At 40.0% G+C, this 24,981-nt stretch overlaps 1 protein-coding gene across 1 annotated transcript in view; it reads right to left on the reverse strand.

The window, feature by feature from the left end:
- The window catches only part of LOC121528013 (transformation/transcription domain-associated protein), a 136,132-nt gene that overhangs the window by 20,438 nt on the left and 90,713 nt on the right, over positions 1 to 24,981 (reverse strand). Inside the window, exons 58-66 of the mRNA XM_041815111.1 lie at positions 24,556 to 24,751; positions 23,725 to 23,843; positions 23,437 to 23,583; positions 21,114 to 21,214; positions 16,497 to 16,698; positions 12,933 to 13,094; positions 4,131 to 4,221; positions 1,670 to 1,875; positions 517 to 778 (exon numbers count right to left, since the gene is read on the reverse strand). Coding sequence (XP_041671045.1) covers positions 517 to 778; positions 1,670 to 1,875; positions 4,131 to 4,221; positions 12,933 to 13,094; positions 16,497 to 16,698; positions 21,114 to 21,214; positions 23,437 to 23,583; positions 23,725 to 23,843; positions 24,556 to 24,751 — 1,486 coding nt within the window. The remainder of the gene's footprint in view (positions 1 to 516; positions 779 to 1,669; positions 1,876 to 4,130; positions 4,222 to 12,932; positions 13,095 to 16,496; positions 16,699 to 21,113; positions 21,215 to 23,436; positions 23,584 to 23,724; positions 23,844 to 24,555; positions 24,752 to 24,981) is intronic.

Below are 24,981 nucleotides of genomic sequence, written 5' to 3' on the forward strand. Positions count from 1 at the left end.
TGTCCTGATATTAGCAGCACAAATGTCCATGTTGATTTAAAGTGACTGGTTTAATATAAGGTAACAGAAGCCAGGCTCGTCATTTAAAGCAGTGTGGACACACAGTAGCACACATGCTGCTCTTGTTTACAGAGAGGTGGTTGATGTGTGATGTGGGGCTGTAGAGGGAAAATGTAGGAGGTGTTGCTGGTTTTGCAGTGTGGCCAATTGTCACAGCTTGTCAAATAGTTGAAAATAAAAAGATCTTTTCTTGGTTGCCTGAAAACATATGCTTCATATCTACGTCACCTCAGCTTCAGAAGTGTTATGTTTAAGGTATGAAAAGGTAAACTATCCATGCTAAATGTTAACATGGCTGACAGCCACGAAACTAAAGTGAACAAACAAGGAAGTTGAAAAAGTAAACACAAGGACAACCTCAAAATGAAAGGGCTTTTTTATCGCTTGATTTTCTGTCTGTATGTTCTTTAGGAACCTATAAAGCCGGACGTGTACATATTTCAAAGATAAACCTACCTGTAGTGAACTGGCCCTTCATCTTCTGGAAAACAGGATCCTGTGCTGTGGCCTGGGCTCGACGGGCTAGCGATTCAGAGGCAGCGCTGGAGAACATGGTGGAAACATTGGAGACGTTCTCCAAGCCGACGCCAAAGGTGCTAACAAGCTTCTTTACAAAGTTCAGCGTGTGCGGTGTGATCTTGGCGTCTGAAACCGCTCCGCTTTTCTCAAAGGCCACAGAGTAGCACTTAGCCAGGCCCTGCTGGAGCTGCCTCAAGACCTGCAGAGATGAGAGGGGGAAGTTAGAAACTGTTCCACTCTTTTTGTCCTTAGACGGCATAAGCTTTAACCATTTCATTTTGAAGTATACATCAAGTATCTGACAAATACAGATGCTTTAGAAGTCTAAGTCTTGGATGAAAACACAAGTAACGAGCAGAGACAAGCACATTTCTTCTGGAACAAAAGGTAGAGCAATTTGATGTCACACACACAAAAAAACCCCAAAGCAGTGGAGCTTGTGGAAGGGGATGATGGCATAGCATGCTTCTGCACCTGCCTGCCCCCGTGGAACGAAGCATCAGGCCTGCAGCTGCTACAGAGTTCCCCGAACCATCACAGATAATCACACGGACGCACACACACATCAACAAACTTCCAGCCCTAAATCCCTTGCCCCATCCTACACGCTGACTGCACCCATCCATCACCTGTCGCGCTCTGCTGCCTCTGTCTGCCAGCACACTCTCCACCCACAGACTAGATACCGCGGGTGGACGCTGCCTAGCATGGCGAAAACAATTTGTAGCAGCACAGAGTTTAGTTTGGACTGTTGTGGTGGGCTAACATCAGGATGACATTAGCTGGGGGGAGTGGTGATTTAAGCTTAGGCAAGTTATGACGAGAAATCTAATTTCTAAAAACACTCCTCGGTCTTGGCTATAATCTTCCAATAACAGGTTTAAGGTCAGGATAACACCTCAGACTAAACAGATGTGTCGGCCCACCAGAGAGAGAGGATCTGCCAAACTGCGGTTGTCTGGTAGACCAGGTGGTGTGACGCATTTTTACACAAGATGTACACATGAACTTGGTTCCAAAGTTTCATAAGCCGCTGAATTATAGCAAAAATGCCAGACAAACTCAAACCAGCATCTTTTCATCTTCTCACCTCTTCATGCCAGTTCTCCCTGAACCACACCATCTGGTCCACGATGCCTTCCAGAGAGGAGAGCAGGGTCGGGTGGAGCTCCCGCTGCATGTGCATGATCCGACTGCAGCGCCACATTGGGGCAGTTGCCCGGATAGGCCCCGGGTCGGAGGCACCCGAGTGAGGCTGGGCACCGACTGAAGTGGGCTGCTGTTGTCCAGAAGCATCTGGAGAGAAGTGAGAGGAGGAAAAGATGAGTGGTGGAGATAGTGATGGTACAGGTGGAGAAACAGGAGTAAAAACAGAAGAGGGGAATCAGGCGTTCAGTATCAGGGAGGTATACAAGAGGATGAACCAAGGCACACTCTTCATCTTATGCTTGAGGAGAGGCAACTAACAACAAGTCATGGTTCTAGTTCTTGATGAAAAAACTAACCAAATAACACAAACTCAATAGAATCATAAAATAAAGAGCATACTTAACCAAAAAGACATCTGTGCTGCTTGTTTATAAAACTAACCAAAATACAGAATACCATAAAACCTGGAAATAAAGCTGCACCAATGTATATGATGCAGTCGATTTTGGGGGTCTCCTAGAGGAAGAAAGGTTTGAACTGTATATCTGTTTTTCTAACCCACAACATGCACTTTTTGTGCAGGTGTGCAGTTTGGCACCATCCGTTTTTAACAATGTGGAGAAGAGAGTCACTAAATTTAAAAATTAGGGCTGATGATGATATTGATGTTTAAAATAAAAGTTAAGGCAAATGGCTGACACCAAGATTTTTTAACACTTTTTTGGTGTAAAACTCAATTAATGCCAACATTTTCTCTTATGTTAGACCTTGAAAAATTGATTTTTCTGGCAGTCCAATAATAACACTCATCTCCGATTAAGCTGCTTGGTGTGCTATATGCCAGTATTAAACAGATTTGGCCCCCAGATAAAGATCTGATATTGGTTAATGTCATTTTATGTGCCAATGGCTGGTGTTTGTTCAAAAGGCTGTTACTGGCAGATACCAATGTTAAACCAATGCATCAGTGCATCCCAAAGTCTGAAACAGACTGGGCCCATGACACAAGCATCTTGATTTTCATTTCAGCTTGTATGTTAACAAGTCAAGGCTTTCAGACAGCCTGTGTGAGCTCCACTTCTTATGCACCACTATGAATGACTCATAAAGAATCTATAGAACAGAAGGTCTGTTAATGTTTTAGCAGATATGTATATCTACATTGGTAGAATATATTTGCAATGCATTTCTTGTTGACCCTGGTGAAGGCCACAAGCCAAAAAGCACCACCCTCAATGAATCAAGTCACTTAAAAGAACATTTATGAAGGTAAAACTTTTGAAGAAAGACAGAGCTTTGACTGCAGGAAGATGCATCCGACACAAGCACATGTGCCTGGTATGAAAGCCATGATGGTGAGAGCCAGAGTGGACACAGTAACACAGAGCAAACATGCACCCAGTCTGAAACGGATGTTATGTGGAGTTTGTAATCCTGCTAGCTACTGTACAAAAACTAAGCTCACCCTACAATGATTGTTGAGAGGTACAGACCCACAGCCCAAAAGTTATGCTGCTCCTCTCTGCTGCTCATATGTTCCTTTAATTGAGGATCTTTTCAATTACAAAAACTCAACAAATTGTATTCACTCAACAAAGTACCTCTGTTTTCTTTAAGACTGCAGGATTATGGCCTAATGAGGGCGGCAGTCTTCAAAAATATGGTGCCACCATCCTGGTCCACAAGTTTCCCAGAACTTTCAGCAGTGATGAGGCTGCTTGAAGCAGCAGGGGGTGGTGGTAGATGCACTTGTGGTGATGACGGTACACGTCTCAGCATTTTGCACTGGTATATTGGTCACACAAGTATAAATGACGCAGCCCATTTTTATATGAAAAACATATCTTATGGGTGTAATGGTATGTCATGTCTTTAGTTTTAATCTTTGAAAATCTGTCATACATTTGCAGTGTTTTGGGTGGACATTAAATCCAAATACTGTGGGACACGTTCTTTTTGGTCAGTCTTAAATGGATGGTTGATGTTATACACCTTTTATACTTAAAACATTTTTAAGAAAGGTATGATGTTTTAAGTTTTATCACACAACACCTTTTGGCCTTGGAAAAAACATTACAAACTAAAACCAAACATTAAAATTGATCAACGGTTTGGTAGAAAAAAAAAAAAAACAACAAATTGGACCTTGAAGATAACTAAAAACTAATTAACGGAAGCAAAGTGTTGAAACAAAATAATATTAAAGGCTAACACTATTATAATTCTGATACAGACCTGTCTAAGACTGGGGTAAGTTTTTTGTTGTAGAGAAGATCTTTCATGCTTTAAGCATATTTTCTACACCAAAACATATCTTGAGATTTATTAACTCAGCATGGGAGAAGCAAAAGAGCGTTTTTGAAAGTTCAAAGAGGGAACACACCACAGCCATGTTTACTCACCACTTTTGTAGCGCTCCCTCTGCTCGATCTTGAGTGTCAGGTAAAGGGTGCGGATAGGGAAGTAGACAGCCTGGGGGTACACTCGTCCCACCTAGCAGATAAAAGAGGGTCACAGATTACATTTCAAAGACTCCCCCTTAGGACTGAAAAGGAGGGAGAGAGAGTGAGGGGTGAGGAAGGCGGAGGTGATGGAGAGAAAGTGGAAAAGAGAAGGAGACGCTGTTTGTGTAGGAGAGAGAGGGAGATATCATGCTGATAGAGCCAGGGACCTCTGCTGTAACAGAGGGAGTGTTTGAAGCTTTGAGTCAGGGGAGTTAGCAAAGTTAAAAACATGTCATGGCTGAATTACAAAACTAAATGTGACAGATGATGAAATTACCCTCAAGACTTTCCAGAAAAGTCACCGACAACATTGGAAGGCTTAATGGTGGAAGTCAGGACGTAAGAGATTTTAAGTTTCAAACACATAACTAATTCACCTCAAACTTGGTAGAAGAAAAGTTCCTTTGATAAGTAATGAAGCAGGTGAATCAGCCATTTTACATGTTATACATGATACCTAACATGTTTAATTTATATGTCACAGTTCACCGAGAAAGTAAGATTAGTTAGCTACATAGCCTGCAGTTCAGCATTACACAAGAAAGTCTGAATTAAATAATGCATCTGTTTAAAAATACACTACGAAGGAAATACACTTGACAAATTGTTGCTTTGCTACCCATATTAAGGTCCCTAGTTAGTTTTTTCAATACTACTGCAATTAATTCCCTTTATTTATTGCTGATTATCATTCTAATTTGTGGTCCTGCAAGATCAGACATTTGTCTACGCCTAGTTAACACCACTTAATATCCTAGATTAATTGGAATGAGCAAAAGACAAAGCCCTTAATCAAAGCTAAAAGATGTAGCTACAAGAAAGGACAAAAAAACTGCAATTCTAAATGTAACCACTTGAGGCAGGCCACAAGAGTGAGGTGACCGACTGAGTTTCATGTTAAACTTTTAAGCAAGATTAATATTTATGGCCAGGTTAAGGAGACTATGGTGGAGGGACTCAAGACTGTCTAGGTGGGTCCGGTGGTTCGCTCTACCGGGAGAAAATTTAGACATTTTGAAGTTGAATGCATTGATCTTGTGCACCTTAAGTCCAATCTTTGGAAATTTTGTTGTCTTTTAACAATTTTGAGCTTTATTAGTAATTACCTCAGAAATGTAGTGGTCTTAATTTGATTGGCTGATTCCAATTCATTGTTTTCCTAGTCTGACTGGAGGATAGCTATATTGGATAATACAAATTTTCTTTCCTTGAAAAAATCTCTTATAAACACCAGAACAATTATATTTTTTGGGTTGTCTATCATGGATTTTCATTTCATGTCAAATATAAAACACTGCCAATGTTTTTTGTTTGGTTGTTTTTTTAAAGAATCTTCAAAACTGCAGGTCACATGAGTATCTCTGAGTTTAACTCTCTGGAGTTTATCTCCACCAGAAATTTGTCTCACAGCCTTTATTTCCTGTATTGCTGTTTACATTTATTCTTTAATTTATGCTGGAGTTTTTACTTTATATTTTAAACCAAAATAAAACAAAATCTATTTAAATAATATGTGAACTGTACATCTAGTTTAAGTTCACATTCTAGGCAGCAATAATTTGTCATTGTTAATACTAATGCTAATGTTATTTTATCATACAAAATAACATTAGCATTTTATTTCTGTTTCTAAGGAAAGTAAATTTTGACGCCCTCATTTTATGGAAATGCTATCAGTGTTTTTGTAAAGGTTAGTGTGTGAGTTTTGCTGCTGTTTTTGATAATACAATGAAAAACTGGCCAATACCATGTGTTTAGGACTATTTTGATTATGTCTTTGGAGGCTGTATGGGTAATGCAGTGATGTTATGGTGTTTTCTTTCTTTCTCTTTTCTTTTTCACCTTTAAGATTTTTTACTTCAAGTTTTAACTTATTATTATTATCATTATTATTATAACTATTAGTAGTACTATTAGTAGTACTAGTAGTGATATATGCAAATCATGAGCAACATAGGTCATGTGCAAAAGTACTGGCTCTTCTCTGGTATGCGCTACTCTGTGTAAAAGTGAATTGTTTGTCTACATGTGGATTGTTGTTGTCGTATTTCTTTGATATGTATGTTACTGTAGTGGCAGCTGTAAGTATGCAGCAATTCCAATCCAAGACAAATTTCCCCAAGGAAGCAATAGAGTGTAGCATATTTTTGTTGCTGTGGTATCAAACAAGTATTAATATGGGCTGTAATTTCTTGACAGAAAAAAGTACAGAACTATACATCATTACTATAGATATAGGAACTATAGAGATATGAATTTTGGTCCAAACCCCAGTGTTCTATGCCAGGTATATAGGCCATACAGCTTGTATATGATATTCATTACAAATGTAAAGGGGTTTAAATTGTATTTTAATATTAATACAATAGTATTCTTTTACATATTTTAGCTCAAATTCATAGACTTCTATGAGGAAGAGCTGGGTGCTGAATTAGCTCGGGTGATGCTGCACAGACAGACGGACAAATTTGGGGTTTTGGTGCCTTTTGAGATTTTTCTTCATGCAAATAAAGGACAAATTATACAGCTTACTGAGCAAACAACTTTGTCAATATGCCATTATAATGGGTATTTTCAACAGCTTTTGGTGGTTATAAAATTTTATTGTCTTCATCTTAGCACTAATTAGCAGGTATCCCATCACCCTGCATGTTTCTTGTTCTTCATTTTGATCTTTAGCTTTTCTTTTATTCATTTGTGGCAGTACATGTTAGGGAGATAATTAGAATTTTCCTTACAAAGACGATGGCGAGATGAGTGATGTTTCTCACACGTGGAATCTTGTTCTGTGCTGTTTTTTTGTTTATTATCCAATAAGACAGGTAATAAATTAATCTTGAGGATAGACTTAGCAGGAGTAAAACAACTGCTTATCCATACCTTCTTCCATCTCCACATCCAAAATTAGTCTTGTCCATCTCCATAAAAGCAACAACGCAATGGCTTGAATGCTAAACTAAAGGCTCCATTCAATAACCCAATCAATGTTGACAAGGTGAAAATGTACACTTCTTTTAGACAGTCTACGAAAGCGCAGTAAAAGCTCTGACCAAAGTCAAACTCCTTTTCCTGTTGTTGCTCCAGCCCACACAGAATTTGTAAAGGAATCACCTTTTGAATGAGAGAGGTAATCTCAACTCGGCACTGATATATTTGTGAGTGTGACATTTGGCTATCACTGTGACTGCACAAAGTGAGTGCCTCCAGGTGTAACATGAGCTGTGACAAATACCTACAGAGCTGAGAACAGAGATCTATCATAAGAAGAGGTAAAACAGGCCCAGCCCAAAGACTTTCATTTTTCACATATCCCCAGATACTTTTCTTGAAGGAAATGCATCTTTTATTTTGAAATGATGCCATTAAAAATGAAACACTGTGGATGTAAAATGATGTTAAAGCTGAGAGGTTGAAAAATAATGATTTTTCCTTTTATTTCATGGTTGTAGATGTCTTTCAGCCTGGCTTTATTACACTCACTTGATATTGCTGAAAGACCAAACCACAAACTTCTCTCAGGTCTTGGAGCACAATTTCATAGGCAGCAATTACAAAGCTACTTGATCCCTTCTGAACCCACTATATGCCTGCAGGAAGAAAGGGATACCTCCACATCTCGACAACCACACTGAGCTCAATATTTGACTAAAAGTGGGTCGAGGGTGGACGGTGTTAGGGGGATACAAAGGAGAGACAGAGAGAGAAAGACAAGAAGACTTTTCCTTACTGTAGCCTAAGGCTAAACGGATTTTGGCCCTTTTAGCCTTTTCTGACAGTATCCTCATTCTTCTGAAATCTAGCCCAGGTCTTCAGGGGAATACACAAACTGCACAAATCAAGATTACAAAAAATACCTAAGGTTAGAAGCTCTAAAGATGTGAATGGATCAGAACAAACTGTGCTTTTCCTTAAACTGAACCACTAACAGAGCTGTTTCAGATCCCAAAAAGCTTAGATTCTTTCAAGAAACTCAGCTCTGTCCAATCCATGTAACCCACAACTCTACATGGTCATTCACTCAGCCTGGGTTGTGCTGTAAAGGCAGCACCAAGGCTCAGGAGTCAGAGAGGATTATCTAACCGGTAAAAAAAGAGGCCTCCGCAGAGTAGGTTTAAGCCTGGACAGCCTAGAGACGACACAAAAGCAAAGAATCAAAACTATTATTAAGTTGGACTACATCTAGGAAAACACTTTCCTCTTCCTCAACGGTGAGGTAATTTAGCTTTGGAGGAGCCTTCAGCTAACACCAAAAGCCTCAAGCTGCTCTTTTGTGGCTTAAGTGCAGCCTTCAGTGAAATGCTTCCAGTACAAAAAGCCACATCCTCAGTCATGAAAGACTCAAGATAAGTTACTGTCACCTCCTCCAAAAAGTTACTGAAATATGCATTCCTAATTGTGAATATGAGTCTAAAAATATTACAAAAATGCACACTGATTACATAAAATGTGAGCGAACTTACACATCTGATTTGTTAGAGGCGGGACCAAACTTTGACGGTGGTGTACAGGTGTTCTGACTTGTGCGATACATTAATTGCTGCTGCCAAATAAAATGTTTATCAAAAGACTCTCCGGGTCACTTGGCTCAACTTTACTCCTCCTTGCAATGTTCACAATACAAGATAAACTTTTACTGATTCTACATCAGGGAAATTTTATGTATCAGAAACAATAGGAACAACAAAGAAAAGCAATACCTATGACACATCGCCCAGGTAAGCTAAAACTTTCTTTTCAGTTTGGATGTGCTCTTAACTGTGTCACACAGAACTTGCTTGGTTAAAAAGCATGAAGAAGGGAAATGATGGGGGGGGGGTACTCAGTTGGAGGCAGGAAGATTTAAACTCCTCGTCGTCAGTGTTTTGAACTGTTAGGCTGAGATAAGGCTCCGTAGCTGAGGAGAAGTGGATCACATCTGTCCACTGCTGGGCCGTCTTCTCTCTGACATGTACGACTTTTGTGGGGAGTTTTCAGCAAAATGTTTGCTCCTAGACAAATCATGTATTCTGGGTGGGTTAGTGAGATTTTTAAATCCTCGCTTTTCAACAACACTGGGCTCATGTCTTTGGCGACGTGTTGTGTTACTGCCGCTATTATCTCGGAGTCACCTTGTGGCATATTTTCACAATTACCGCGTAAGTTCGACCTCTTTCTTTTTAAAGTTGAGCGGCTGCTGATCATGTTCTGATGTGTTCAAATGTCATATAAAAAAGGAAAAATTTAGTTTTTGATGAGAAACTTCATTAAGTACAGTTGTAAATGTGTTCATATTTAAGGGATATACAATAGATGTGACAGACTGAATCATAGCTTTTTAACTCAAGCACTTCTCAGCTAAGGCTGGCCACACACTACAGGATTTTAAGCCCGATTTGGGGCAAGATTTGCCTCCCCCAACGATCGTGGGGCGTATCCCAAGAGGAGCCTCGTCGCAAACGACTGTTTGTCTGAGTAGTCTGCATGTATGTGGTGTCAACACGATTGTTTTACTGCTCCAAACTGGGTTGTAGCCTCCAAAATCCGGAATTGTAAATATCGCTTCTAGGTCGTAGTGCCGCCGACGGAGTACCCACAACAACTAATGAGAGCGAGTAGACTGGGCAGCGTCACAGCCAGAACATACGTACTTTAACCACTCACAACCATGAACACAATTTTAACTTAATTTCAGCCAAGATTTCATTCCGAGTCTTTCCCTTGTATTATGATTTTTGCTTCACCTGTAACGCATGCCAGGACAGCCTGTTGTGGAGAGACAGCAAGACAGAATCGACAGACATCTGTGTTTTGTTTTTTTCTGAAGTGACGTGATCACACGAGGTCGTTGACAGCTCAGCAGGTCTGTGGTCTCCAGTGATCTGACAGTTTGGTTGAGTCGTCTAGTGTGTGCGTTCAGAGGATTAAAGATGAAAAGTCTTTTGAAATCGTCTAGAAGTCTGTGGTCTCCTGCAGTTTAAAATTCATTCCAGATTTAAAAAATTGTTTAGTGTGTAGCCGGCCTAAGACCACTTGTAGTTTAAATATTTGCACTTATTTTGTTTTTCCACCATACTATAGAAAGTATCGATAGTAGTATTGGTAAGGACTCAGATCAGCACGTTCAATGTGCTGTACAAAGAATTAAGAGAACAAAAACAAAACACTTGACAATGACAACCTTTAAAAATCTAACAACACAAAAAAATACCTAAACTATTAAAAAAATGCTGTGATTAATCATGATTAATCACAGCATAGCAATGCGATTAACTTGATTAATTTTTTTAATAGAGTAACAGCACTAATAAACAGTACTATTTTCTTTGTTATTATTGTTTAAGAAAATGTATACATCTATAAGATAGCCTCCAGTTAATAATTGAGGTTGCAACCCATTTTGAGGAAGTGCATTGCATTACAATGTATTGTGATATAAGATCAATCAATGAATCTTTATCTTTATATCGCCAATTCATAACTGAAGTTATCAAAAGCCACGTTAGAGAAATGCCAGGTCTAGACCAAGAATGCAAAATATTATCAGTCTGGTATCGGTAGATATTAACTTTAAAAGGCAAATATTGGTATCGGCAGATCTCAAAATCTCGGTCGATTTACATCCCATATTTTGCCTGTGCATCCCAGCATAAATCGACCATAAATTTTGTCCATATATACTAATAAATTTGTGGAGTTTTAGGCTGAACCAACAGACATATGTCAGTTAAGGTCTTCTTCTTTATTTATCTTCATTCTTTAAACTGTAAAGTATGTCCAAAAGGACTGAAATTTTCTGTCCAAAAAAGAATATTTTAATATCGGCATCAGCTAAAATTAATCTGTAAATATCAGCAAATTGGATATCAGCAATAATCCAATATTGTGCATCCCTAGTCTGGGCTGTACGCTTTGATATAATTATCATAAAAATCCCAATCAAATCAAATTGTTAGCATGAAAATAACCACTGAATCGAACTGAATTATGAGGCTGGTGAAGACGCACAGCACTTATTGTTATATTAAGTCTCATATAATAAGTTAATCCACATTTCCCATTCCCACAATTCAAAATGTGCATATATTTACACGCTGCCCTCACCTAATTACTTATATGTCGTAAGCTCATAAATTGCAAATACATTGATCGTGCAATTTTAATGACTCTCCCTTCAAAAACAGTGTTGAAAGACACTTAAAGCAAAAATTCACTCCTAAGATGTAAAGTTTGAGGAATGGAGTTAAGAGTAATGGCAGGAGGGAGCTCTAAGTGGCTTCTAACAGCAAGCATTAAAGATGAAAGAGGACGGAAGGCAGAGAGGAAGAGGAGGAACCACAGATCAGGCGGCTAATGGGAAGATAAGAAATGTCATATTTTGGCGCGGTTGAGGTGGGCTGAGGGAAAGAGGGCGGATGGGTAGACAAGGAGGAAGCCAGTGAGGGAGAGTGGGTATGTGTGCGAATGTGTATGGGGGGGGGGGGGGGGGGGTTATGTGTTAACTTTTGATTCATCTTCCCTCCCGCCCCCAGGCGCTCTTCTCCTCACCTTCATCAATATTTCAACATACGTTTTTTAAACATCCCGCCGCCGCAGAGAAACTCTAAATAATTCAGGTCGGCGGCAGAGACAAAGCCTTCCATGCATTGAAATGTGGTTTTCTCGTTGCATAAAAAAGGGGATGAAGGAGAAGGTGTCAACCTTTTAGTCTTCAGTCATTACAAGTGGACGATGCGGAGCAAAGGCTGAGTCTCTGTGGCACTCTGACTTTCATTCATAAACATTCAGGAGGCTGGCATTTGTTTAAGTGACTCTACTCTTACCAAGGAACAAAGCTTTTAAAAATGTGCCCTCTGCATAGACAAAAGACACTAAAATATCACTGCATTACATAAAAATCTAAGATAGGAGCATAAAAGGAAATCCCGCTTCCTAGAAGAAGAGGTTTCCTTAAGTAATCATCATTTATTCTCTCATTCTGTCCGTCCTTCAAACAAAGTTCATCGGTCTTTTACACAACTGACTTACATTTTAAAATTCAGTCTCTTTTATTTTTGTTCTTTCACTTTCTTATCCTCCCTACAATACTCCTGCTCTGCTGAGAGGATGGCTGTTTGTTATAGCAGACTACTCTTTGAAGATCACCCACTTCAAATTGTGCGGAAATAATACTCCATTAAGCAAAGCAAATTAGTCCTCGGTTTAATTACTAGCTCTGTTCCCGCAGTGTGGATGCACATGATATTAACTTTATAATAATTTCTAGAACAAATAATTTAAAAACCAATTCATGGGGGGACTGGTGGAAGCCAATAAATTGCTGTAAAAAGGGACAGTGGAGGAATCTGAACGCTTAATTTGGTAAATAGAAAGCAGGAGAGAGGCCACTTTGGCGTGAATGCAGTTAATTTATCTTGATTAGAAAGACGTGCATGAGCACTAATGCTAACGCAGCAGCCAGATGTGCTGTCCTGAATGGATGAAAGAAGCCAAGGGAGAAAAGTAGAGATGATTGATGGGGAGAGCAGGGATACAAACATGAAACTAAGTGAAAAAGCGGCAAAAAAGACTACTTTGAAGGGTGGGATTACTCAAATAAAAAGCTTTTTGCATATGTTTTCACTGATACAGAAGGTAATTTCAGAGACAGAAAGGATTTTGGTAAAAGCTAAATAGGGATCTTGATCTGGGTTTGGAATAGGAGGTTTTAGAAAAAGGCCTCACCTGGCTGATTAAGTTGAGCAGAGGTTTGCCTTCTGAACCAACAAGGCAGGTCAGAAGTTGAGGTATCCATGCCAACCACTGGATAGGCGGGACTCCAATGCAGTACTTGTCAACAGCATCTGCCAGAGTGTTTTTGTCATCGAAGCTGAGAAGCCACAACACCTAAAGAAGTGAGGAAAAAAGTGTGATGAAAAACAAGTCAGAAACATCAACAAATGAAATGCAACACTCTGCCAACAACTGTACGACAGCATGCATCGAGAGGTGAAGTCTCCATCATTAATCAGACCACTCCTGCTCTAAATGCCAAGCAGCCCCTTGGCAATCCTTCCGATGATCAAAGCCGAGCCAACGTGGAGATGATCCCTGCTCCCCTGGTGAGCTTGTGTGTGCGTCTACATTATGATGAAGACATTAACCCCACTCAGCCCCCCCAGGCTCCTTTTAGAGAGCAGACCAGGGTACACAGATTGTGTATAATTACTGATAATGACTGGTCACCTCACTTCCCTGCATCACGACTAAGCTGTGCCAACCCGGCTTGGCAGCGCAATGCCGGGGGGGGGGGGTCATGAGAAAAACATCTAATTGGAATGTGCGACCATTACTAGACTTGATAATGGTAGCATTGCATGGTGTTAACAGTGGATGTGGTAGACCATATTTATTATTTATCCAGTCTGACACATAGAGGTAGCTGCTCTTTTGCTTTCAGGAAGAGTCGTTTTATTCTGACTCATCAGTGGCTCTTTGATGCACAGACCCAGCGGGTAGTTTAGTCATGTTTTTCACAATCCCTCAACTCCCACTGGTTCATTAATAAATAACAAGGAGAAATCCTGTTTGTAAGATGTTTAATGAAGCAAAAATAAACCCAGGCTTTACCTAAATCTTCTACTATTTACTTAGATGTTCAAGCTGCATGGCCCTAACACTAGGCATGGGAAATCAGGAGACAACTCATGATATAATTTGTTACACAGTAAGTGGCCCTTGATATCAGTTATATAAAGATACAGCAATTCTTAATAGGTACTAAGAGGCCAAGAGTGTGCCAAGAAAATATCCCCCACACCATTACACCACCAGCAGCAACGTGAACTGTTGATACAAGGCAGGATGGATCCATGCTTTCATCATGTTTATGCTAAATCTGACCCTACCATCCGAACGTCGTGGCTGGAATCGAGATTCATCAGACCAGGCAACGTTTTTCTAATCTTCAAATGTCCAATTTTGCTGGGCCAAATTGTAGCCTCAGTTTCCTGTTCTTAGCTGACAGGAGTGGGACCCGATGTGGTCTTCTGCTGCTGTAGCCCATCTGCTTTAAGGTTCAAAATGTTCTAATGTGTGGTTACTATTGCCTTTCTATCATCTCCGACTTGTCTGCCCATTCTCCCCTGACTTTTGATATCAACAAGATATTTTAGGCCACACAAATGCCCCTCACTGGATATTTCCCCTTTTTAGGACCATAATCTGTAAACCCTAGAGATGGTTGTGCAAGAAAATCCAAGAAGATCAGCAGTTTCTGAAATACTCAGACCAGCCTGTCTGGCACCAACAACCATGCTACATTCAAAGTCACTTTAATCCCCTTTTCACCTTATTCTGATGTTTGGATGAACTTCAACAGGTCGTCTTGACCAGAATTACATACCTAAATGCACTGAGTTGCTGCCATGAGATTGGCTGATTAGCTATTTGTGTTAAGATGCAATTGAACAAGTGTACCGAATGAAGTGGCCGTTGAGTGTTTATTAAACACAGCAATTTCGGTTCAGTCATTAACAAGAATTAGCTAACACAAACATTGCAATTTAGCACTTCACAGACAATTTCTAGACATCTAGGATACCAATAACTGACAACCTAAATTAAGATATCTTCTTGAAACCACTTTAAATTACAAATAGCATCTGTTAGTGAGTAAGACCTCTGTCTCAACAATTTTTCAGCATGGCAGATATTCTGCTGCTGCAGTGTCCCTTGCTGCACACAGACACAAACAGCCAAGAAAGCTGTTGACTTTAAAACATGAAATGCAAAGATCTTCACACATTTACGCCTGTACATGCCTTTTACCTTCCTTGTTATTTCACAACACATTTTAACAGTTATCTATGATTCTCTTCTACACATCAGAAAATCCAAAAGAATCATATCCTTACAGAAAAATCTAGACTTAACTGAAGATTCAGTCCCAGTTCTATGTTTTCCTCACAACCCTTGATTTTGAGTGCCCTCTTGCCTCTTAAAACAGAGTTATAAGGGGTAGTGCAGAAGTCTTCTACCCTTAAAGTTCCTGATAAATCATCAGTAGTCACTGACCACATTTTCATATTGATGAATGGGACAAACATACCAGTCATTGCAACTTTAAGTGATTTGCATTGAAACAAGATGAAATCTTGACATTAGACTGTTGCTATAATTTTTAAATCTACCAGAATGACTCTCAAGGAGACTTCCTTTAACACTCTGCTGGACAGTGGGTCATGTACCCCTTGCACTTCACCCTAACCCCGTTCGAAGTATAATCAGGACATCCTACCCCGAGACAAGCAAAACGTAGCACTGTGTGGTAGGGGCAAGGGGTGCATAGTAAATAAGCCTGAATCAAGGTTTAGATTCCTGACATAAATTTTGATGTGATAACAAAACTAGGGGTGAAAACCTCAAGATGAATATCTGATTAAAGTGATTATGCACAAAATGATATCAAGATTTACTGATTCAGTGACAACTGATAAGATAAATGTCCAATACAAATATATACCAATCAAGCATCATTTTATGAATATATAAATGACACAAAATGGCCTTAAAATGTTCAAGAGCAGGATTAGATGCCACTTTCACTTTTGATCATGCTTTATTTCTTAACTTCTTGTATGATAATTTCCATATTATACCCCACCCCTAGTAACAAAATTCAGTTGTAGAGCACTTTACCCATTACAAGAGCATATAAAAGATATTTCAGTGCCAACTTCCAAAAGGGACTGGAGGGGTTGTATTGAATGTGTACATCAGTGCTACACAGTGGGATGCTTGTTAGTGAGGATCCCGTCTTTTTACCTCCCACATTGGCCTTACTACACTGCTAAGCTCAGTGGCATTGGTCTGACTGTTAGAAAGAGGTCGGTCCATGTAGAGGGTCATGAGATTGCAGTATCAGGGGAGGCCATTAGTCTGTTAACCCCCACCGCCGTGCCAGAGGATGGCCTTCACTCCGCCATCGATCTGCCGTGGGAACCCATCTGCACTGTCTACTGCTGGACTGTAATCGATCAAATTACTGCTCTTTGCCTGAAACTGTGGCAGAGTCTGAGAGTGGGGAAAAATAATGCCTTTCTTCTCATCAGCACAAATAATGTATGGCCTGGATGAGGTCAGGAAACAAGGGAATTAAAACTGACCCTACGTGGAGGAGACTCGCAAACTAGAAATAGGGGTTAGATGAAGGAGTGGTACTAACATGTTGGTTTCAGGGCAAACAATAAACATATGATGGTACAGAGACACAAAAAGATGAACAGCCATTCCTGATTTCTTTCTTACCTTAGCAAGGTATTTGCGTGACTTGCTCTCGTTCTGGTGGCGGCAGGCATGAAGGTAGCAGGTGATAGCAGAGACCCCCAAGTGGAGCTGTCGGTCCTTGACGAAGATGTTCTCTAGGTAGTCGCCCCACATTGCCCAGGCTTTGACTAGGACGTCGTGCATCTGTACGGCAGCAGAAAACGCCTTATTGGCCTCCTCTGACCTGGAACAAGATGAGGGGGGGGAGCATTAGAGAGAGCGTGACATCGAGTTTTCAGAGGTGAGAGTGCAAAGGGAGGTAGCTGGAGGGAAAAGGGTTGAGTGAAGGTGAAGTCAGAAGGATGAAAAGAGATGCAAAATAAGAAAGGACACAGAGGAGAGGGGCTTCTTTGAAAGAGATGGATGTAATACTTGTGTGGAGTGAGAAAGAAAAGGCGAGAGATGGACTGTGCAAGAAACAGATTATGATGATCACATTCTGAATTATGTACTACACATCAATAAGCACCATATTTCATTTGCTGTAATCTTCAAGGCCTGTCCTCTCAGCAGTACAGAGTGAGCATTTAACCCAGCATGAATTAATGTCACTGTGGGTTCAGGCATTTTGCTATGTTGGGATATGAGTTAAACCTGGCCCTATCATACTGCGCAGATCGATCCATTAAATACAGGGTGACATATGAGCTTAGCATCTTCCTATTTCATCAGAAGTGACAGGGCTGCAGCAAGGTAAAAACCTCCGGGTAATGGCTATATTTATCTGTACACAAATACTTTGACCGTGAAGAGCATAGCTGCAGCTTAGAGAAATCTGCAGCCTGATAAAACTTGAGCACCCTTGGGATTTTTTTTATCCTGGGAGTGCAATCTAGCAGTCACAGTGTGAGTATTCGATTTAGAAGCTGTTAAATAGCAGGAGGAAAAAAAAAACAGACAGGTGAAAATCTGGCAGCACCCCCACGTTTTGACTGCACCATTTATGCTGACAGGGATATATATTCTGAATCATCAGCTGTTTTCACTACGCCAGGCAGCTTCTAACCCGCTCATTGGCACGCACTGTGAATAATTTTTACACACCTTTCAGTCTTCGATTAATAAATAAGATGCAAGAGGCGCCCTGAGAGGCACCCACCCTGCAGTCAAAACAAGCAGACAGGCTTGTCAATATAAAAAAAAAAAAGCCGTACTAGCTACAGCTTGGAAATGGACCTGCTCCATTTTAGGAACGCTTCAAAACTGCTCTCCCACTTACTTACTGACTAGTGGAATGTCTCCCCAGCCAATCAATTAAAATGTGTTATTATAAAAGGCATTTTGGCATGTGATTAGAAATGGGAGCTTGATTGCTATGGGAGTCAGAGCCAAAGATCCTCCAGTAATACTTAATGGGGTTGCCTCAGTCACTTTGCCAGTGTTAAAGTACATTAAGAGTTTCTACTACCCGGCTCAACAGGAGCACAGGCACCCACCAGACTGTCAAATCTCTGACACCCATTTAATTGAATGATCCCAAAATCCTTAACACATGTGGTTGCACATGCACGCACACACACAGACAGACTCTCTCAACCCCCCGAACCCCCCAACTCAACTGTTAATTCTCCCCACGGTGTAACGGGAAACTTAATGATTGCAATAAACCCTGCTGAGGTGGAGGCAAGTTTTGCTGATCCCGGAGATTCCTGCAAATTGCCTGGAGTTAATTATTGAGCTGCATATACATTTAATAAGCCTTTCTCAATTTGTCTTTCACCCCTCAGGACGCCATGTCATGTCAAAGATGACGGGGGAAAAGGGGGTTGCTAAAGGGGAAGAGGAGGGAAAGAGTGTGGCTGTGGGTATCAAGTAAGGCACTGAGAGCAGTTGTACACTCCATAGATAACCCCTGCAGCTAAAAAAAAAAGAAAGGTAATGTCACAATCTAGCAACACAGATCTGTTTTAAATGGATGCTAAACAAGGTGAGCCAAATTGAGATGTGAAGGGAAGATCAGATATTAAGGCTGGGACAAAACATCCATACAGCTATAAATCACTGAGGTGGTTCGGGTAATACAAAAATTGAATTGTTTGTGGCTTGACTGAAAAATGTGGCGCTTTAAGCAAATTTCTCTTCCACTTTAACCTACTGCATCACTACTTCATGACTCGTTGTGGGGACAGGTGACAAGAACAGAAGTGAATAGGCCAAAGGTGAGGAAAACAGCAGAATAATACTAGAAGAGGAACACCAGTGAGGAGGTTGAAGGGTGAAGCATAATAAGGGGTAAAACTTTAACTATGTATCAGTAAATGGATACATCTATTCTGCATTTTGCCTTTTTAGAGGAACTTTATGTTCCTCATGTATTGTTGTTCGTATTGTATTTATAGTCAAAAATCCGTGTTTCACCTCTACCGGGCCTGAATTTCAGTGTGGGATTGCAAGAATTGTGTGAAAAATGCACGATACAAAAAGGTAATTTTTAATTCCTAATGATATGAATCATAATAATGCCAGTTGTGTCAATCAGACATAAGAAAATAAAATAAAGAGGTGAAAACATGATATCAGACTGTTATAAAGTTACAGTCTCCTCCATGATGCTTGAGAAAATGAAACTTAAGTTCAAATGTACTGCTGCAACCAAAAGTTAAAGTTGCTGTTGGAAACTTTACTTTGTGCTTGTTTTGATGCTCCCTTAAACCTAAATGGAGTGTCTTGTTCTGGATTTAAACACTGTACATGCATGATAAGTGATCTCAAATCAAGTGAAATGCATCCTAGACATCCTGTTTTCTTTAAATAATCAACATATCACTCATGGAAATCCTGTCCATGAAAACTGTTATTAAAGGTACTACTGGTCTGTGTTGTTATTTTTTTCTGACACTGATCTAGTGGTAGTATTAAGAATAATCTAAATACAAATATGGAACTAATCAATCATTTTTGCTGGTTTTGTTTGCTTTTAAAAGTCAAATAGAGTTATCAACATAAATATCAGTCTGCTGTTTCATAAAAGATAAAACCTCATCACTGTATTTTCAAGCTTCTCAAAAAAATCCCTCCCAAAGGGTGAAAATTCCCCCCTGAAAATTAGAATAGTGAGTTTCTGGCCCTGATATTGCAAATTATATCATGTACTGTATCATGTTATGTCATATCAAGAGTTACCCTGCAATTTACACCATAACTAAATATGACTACAAAATTCTAATGGGAAAAAAACCCCACACAAGCCCCTCAGTTGCAACTTCCTCATACTACTCTCTCCAACTCTGCAGGCTTCTGCAGTTATGCTCTACTGATAGCAAGCCCCCTAGCCCACTGGATGTGTTTCTGAAGTGAATGAACAGTAAGGAACAGCCCTTAGCAGCTGGAGACGAGAAATCATAAGATCTTAGGAGAGGTATGAGCTCACACAGGAATTGTAAAATCATGCAAGTCCAGTGTGAGACAAGTATGTAAACAGATTATTTTGTCTTTCTGAGGTTGATTTGCAGTTCATTTCAAAACTAATTTGTGATTTTTTTTTGCTTCCACCATGGGTGAGAACATTAGGAAGTTAAAGGAGTTTTAGAAAGGATGTGTGGTGTCATATAAATCCTGTTTTCCACCTCAAAAATGTTTTTTTCTTTGTTCTTTGGCATTGTATTACCTCTGTGACCCTGTGACAAACTGATGACGTGTGGCTCGTACCACAGGAGGGGATGCATTTTTTCATGTGATGACATTTACTACTAGGATTCTGGTGTTGTGCGTTTTTATTCCTGTTTAGGCCCATTTCCTCTATCCACTGAAAATAGAGTCATTTTAGCCGAGGAGAGAGGAGTGGTGCTTCTGGCACGTGCTGGAGACATATCAGAGCATATGAGTTAGTGCAATTATTGTTAAGGGAGTGATTTGCCCTCAAGTGTGAGTATGTGTCACTGCGTGGACAGAGCATGTGTAATCTACAGATCACCCTTGCTCTGCTCTCACAGTTTCCTGCCATTGTCCATATGAGCTTCAAATATGAATGCAAACAGCCTAGATTTTCACCAGAATTTTAAACCCACTTTTTCCAGCCAGGTTCTTTGTAAATATCTGCCTAATGTCAGGTTAAGTGGATGTGTAAATGCAGCAGACAGTAGACTGGAACATTCACTGTGAGGGAGTGGGCGGGATGATGTTCTGTTGAATGGAGTTATCAGCTTTATGCCCTTTATTCCTTTGCCTCTGTTGTCACTCTATTGTTTTACACTGTTGTATATGTGTTGTGTAAACACTGCAGTTTTATTAACTCAGAAACAGTCCTCAATTTAGAAAAAAATCTCCTCTTTACCCTCTTCCTTCTGCAACAGTGACCCTGTTTCCCCTCACCTAAACCAAACTGAGCAAACTGCATTGTGAGAGCACATCAAACACTGATAATCTCCTGCCATGATATGCATGCATGAAAGGAAAGCTCCTGAAAATATCAGATACTGAGTGTCATGAAATCATCAAAAAAATGTGTGTTCATGCGTAAAAGGGCTTCAGTTAGGGGATTACTTACACAGACTGAAGAGAATTCAATGATGAACAAACATGGTGAAAAGGTGAAAGAAGCAAAACTCAAGTCTGCTGAAGTTTTAAAAGAGAGGACAGTAGTGGGCTTAGTGGACATACTTGTTGATTTGAGCCAGGAACATGCCCTTCAGAGCGTAGAACTCAGCTGTCATCTCCTTGGTAAAGTACTTCAGGTTGGTTGACTCTATCACCTCCAGACCCTAAGAGATAAAGACGGGAACAACAGTTTTAAATTCGCAGTAAACTGCAGAAAAGAAACTTGGCTAAGAAGATACCCTGACATTGTGTTTTAGACAGGGCCGTAATCACAGGTGAAAAACAAACAAACTGCTTGCTGTTCATTAAGAAGTGAGAAAAGAGGTGTTAAGGGAGCTAAACTTCCATTATGGTGAGCCTCTGATTAGGTGTCCCCCATGTGCTGCTGTGACAAACGATGTGTAGCAGAAGAGAGAGAGAGACTGAGAGAACGAGAGCAGATGAGATAGAAGAGAGTGAGAAAGAGAGAGAGAGAGAGAGAGAGAGAGTGTCTGCTGGCACTTTTAATGACTTGTGGTGTGCTGAACTGCTTCTATTAATCAGAGTACTCCATGGGCTTAAGAGCAAGCTCCTGAGTAACGCTCTCTTATAAGTCTCCCTGCTATAGCTTGTCACCCAGAGCCACCCCAAACACTTTTTGCTCTTACTGCTTTCCCCCATCGAAGTACTGCTAACTATGCCTCAAGCTGCTACTAACAGAAATCAACACAAGTGCTTAAATCACATGGAGTGCATCAAATGTGTTGTTGTAGACACTGGCTTGAAACTGGAGCATGCAGCGCCACGATCCAAATCCCTTTCAGTTGTGCTGCATTATGGTGCAGCTGATCCATGTGTACAATAATCATCATGTCTTGATCACATAGAATTAAGACTGTACAAACTAAATTTTGCCATTTTTATGGATGGATTGTTACTTTACAATATTTCATGCTTTACTTTCATGTCTGATAAAAATGTATGCAGTTTCTAACCAAGAGGATTAAAAAAAAAAAAAACACTCAATACACACAATAACACCGCCTGCTGTTATACACCTACTTGACTCTAAAGGTCAAAACATTTACACCCATTATTAAACAAATTGAAGCATTAGAGACGTGAGTCTTTCAGCATCTCAAGATTTGATTTGATTCAATTCCGATTCCGGCAATCACGTTTTGATTCGGAATCCATTTCCAATTCAAACCAATTCCCGATTTACAATACATACCCTATGTCTTATAAAGAGGTGTTTATTTCAGCATTTACTCCAGTCTGGAGTGCACCAAGGAGCTGTAACTTATCATTTAACATTAAAAAGATTCATAAAATGTGTTCAAGATAATGAAGCCTTTGGCCTGTATTTTTGGGGTTTGTATCAACTTATTACAATAATGTAGATGCACAGAGGAAAACCTTAAATTTGTGATTAAGTGTCTGCAAAAGTTAGGCCAATATTTCCAAGTTAATTTTTGTCAATACCAATATTCAGATATGTATTTCAGACCTAAAACTTTAGTCCTTTCAACACATGTAAATGTATACAAATAAACAAAGAAACAAACTTGAGTCACAAAAACATACTTTGAAGTTAAAAGATTGAGAATAAACAAAAAGACCTCAGTTAACATATGTCTATTGGTCCAGCCTAAAACTTCACAATGTTTTAGTACAAAAATTTATAGTAAATATATGCTGATATTCACAGCCAAAATATTAGTTTTAAATATCAGGAGAATACTGATAGCGATACCAGGCCGATAACATCGTGCATCCCTGGAAAAATTGTTTAATTTGAATACAATAAGTGGGCTTAAGCAAGAAAAGTATGGAAAAAAAAGATCATGATTCTAATGCTTTCAATTTTGACAAGCATTTCATAAGGGACCGATTTATTTGGTGACTTCAGCTGTAAGTGTTGGTGGTCATTGCAGTTACTACATTGTTAAACACAGAACATTCCTTTATGTCTTATTCACTTATTTCTGCTGTAAAAATGGGCATTTTAATACATGCATTAATAAGACTTCCTGCACTTTTGGGGCCAGCATCAAGTGGACACCTGAGGAACTGCAGTTTCACTTTGACATTGGCTTCATTTATCAACAGTGGAGGCTGATTTTTAAAGCGTTCTTAGCCTATGTTTTTCACCATTTTTGTTTTGCATATAAATTCAGCATATTGGGAATCTTACTTTTTGTAGTTGATTGTGATTTGTTTTTGTTTTTTTCTAGTGTATACACTAAGTTGCACTGTATTGTTTGCTTATTTGCTCAACTGCACATAAAGCAAATTCCCCCTTGAAAATTTTAAATTTTATTTTCTTATCTTCTGTCTTCTCTCATAAAAAGTGATTCTAAAATAAGACATACAGTACAGGCCAGCATATCACCAACCATCTTACCTGCATGCACTCATTCTTGCCCATGACACCGGCCAGTTGTAAATAACATTTGACCTGCTGTCTGATCTTCTGGAAGCAGTCGACAATCGGCACCGTGGGGATTGTATGGATACGACTCAGGATGTCCAGAGCCACATTCACCAAACCCTGAGAAAACAACAGAGTGTTAGGGTTTCAAAAACACAACCAAAAAGTTTGAAAGAGACTTTGAAAGTATAGATTTAATGTAGTTTATCTATCAAACTATTATTTTAATCCATTCAACTTAAATATACACAATAGGCTTACCTGTTTGCGTGCTATCTTGCCGTACTGGATGATAGCAGATGCTGAGGCGTGAACTCCCAACATAGCGTTGTTGTTGTTGGGATCATGCTGCGTGTTCGTCTCATACGCTGTCACTATGGCTAAAAAGAGAGACAAAACAGTGATGAACAATCCTTCCGTCACACCAGAGTTTTATGTATTAAAGTGTAAAGACAGGGAAGGGGCTGAGAGTTGCATGAACACTGGGGATTGTCTCACACTCTGAAAGCTCAGCTGTCATAATGCAGAAGAGGGCACCGGGGACACTGAACGTATTGAACAGTAAATGGGCCATGGCAATGAATTTCATCAAGAAAATTCCATTTCACTTTAACATAAGTTTGAAGGCTGTCACGTATAAATGAAGTGGATTTTTATTGGCAGGGTGCAGCAGAGAACCAGTGCTATCATTATTTCAGCGCCTCACAGTCAAGAGTTTGGAGCTCAAGTTGCTTGAGACATCACATTTTGCAGTGACTGCCTCGCTGAATGGTTTCAAAGTCACTGCGGGAGAGAGCTGAGCACTGAGCAAGGTAAATATGTGTGCGTGTGAGCGTGCGTGTGTTATGTCCTGCAGTGAGACAGAGAGAGTGCTTCAGCGAGCTGACATTTGGAAATGTACAGAGACCCTGAGGGGGCTCAGCACATTGTGGCCTTTTAGAGAAGACCCCTTCCTGGAACTAGCAAAAACCTAAGCAAAATTTGGAGTGTTTTTGTATGAGAATCATACCCTGAACCCTGTAAAATGTGTACACTACTGAATACAAATCTTTCGGTATTACCTTGGAAGGCAGTGCTGGATCTGTGTCATACCTTGGTAGTGGTGCTGGCGCCACATAAAGATGCTGCTCCAGTGGGAGAGGTCGTCAGAAACGATTGGCAGACGGTTTCTCCATGTTTTCACCACTGTCTTCATGTCATGGAGGCTGGTGTTACGGCCCAGGTTAGCTGGCTGAAGCCCTGCATTAATTTGGGCCGCTTCCTGTAGCTCGATGATCTGCTGTGCTGCCTAGGATGAAAAAGAACAAGTTAGTATCTTATCTTCTTTTTGAAATATTGGTTGCTGCCTTCATATCTAATGCTTAAAAAAACAGAGCATTTGAAAGTCCATGTAAACTTAAAGACAAGGAACTTAGGAAAGAAAAAACAGAAAAAAATTACGAGTATTGGGGTGCTGATAACCCCAGGGTTGGGTCACACTCAATTTGCAGAAGCACCAGACCAGTGGACAGGCTGCAC

This window comes from Cheilinus undulatus, linkage group 20 (genome assembly GCF_018320785.1).
Source record: "Cheilinus undulatus linkage group 20, ASM1832078v1, whole genome shotgun sequence".
Taxonomy (NCBI): Eukaryota; Metazoa; Chordata; class Actinopteri; order Labriformes; family Labridae; genus Cheilinus; species Cheilinus undulatus.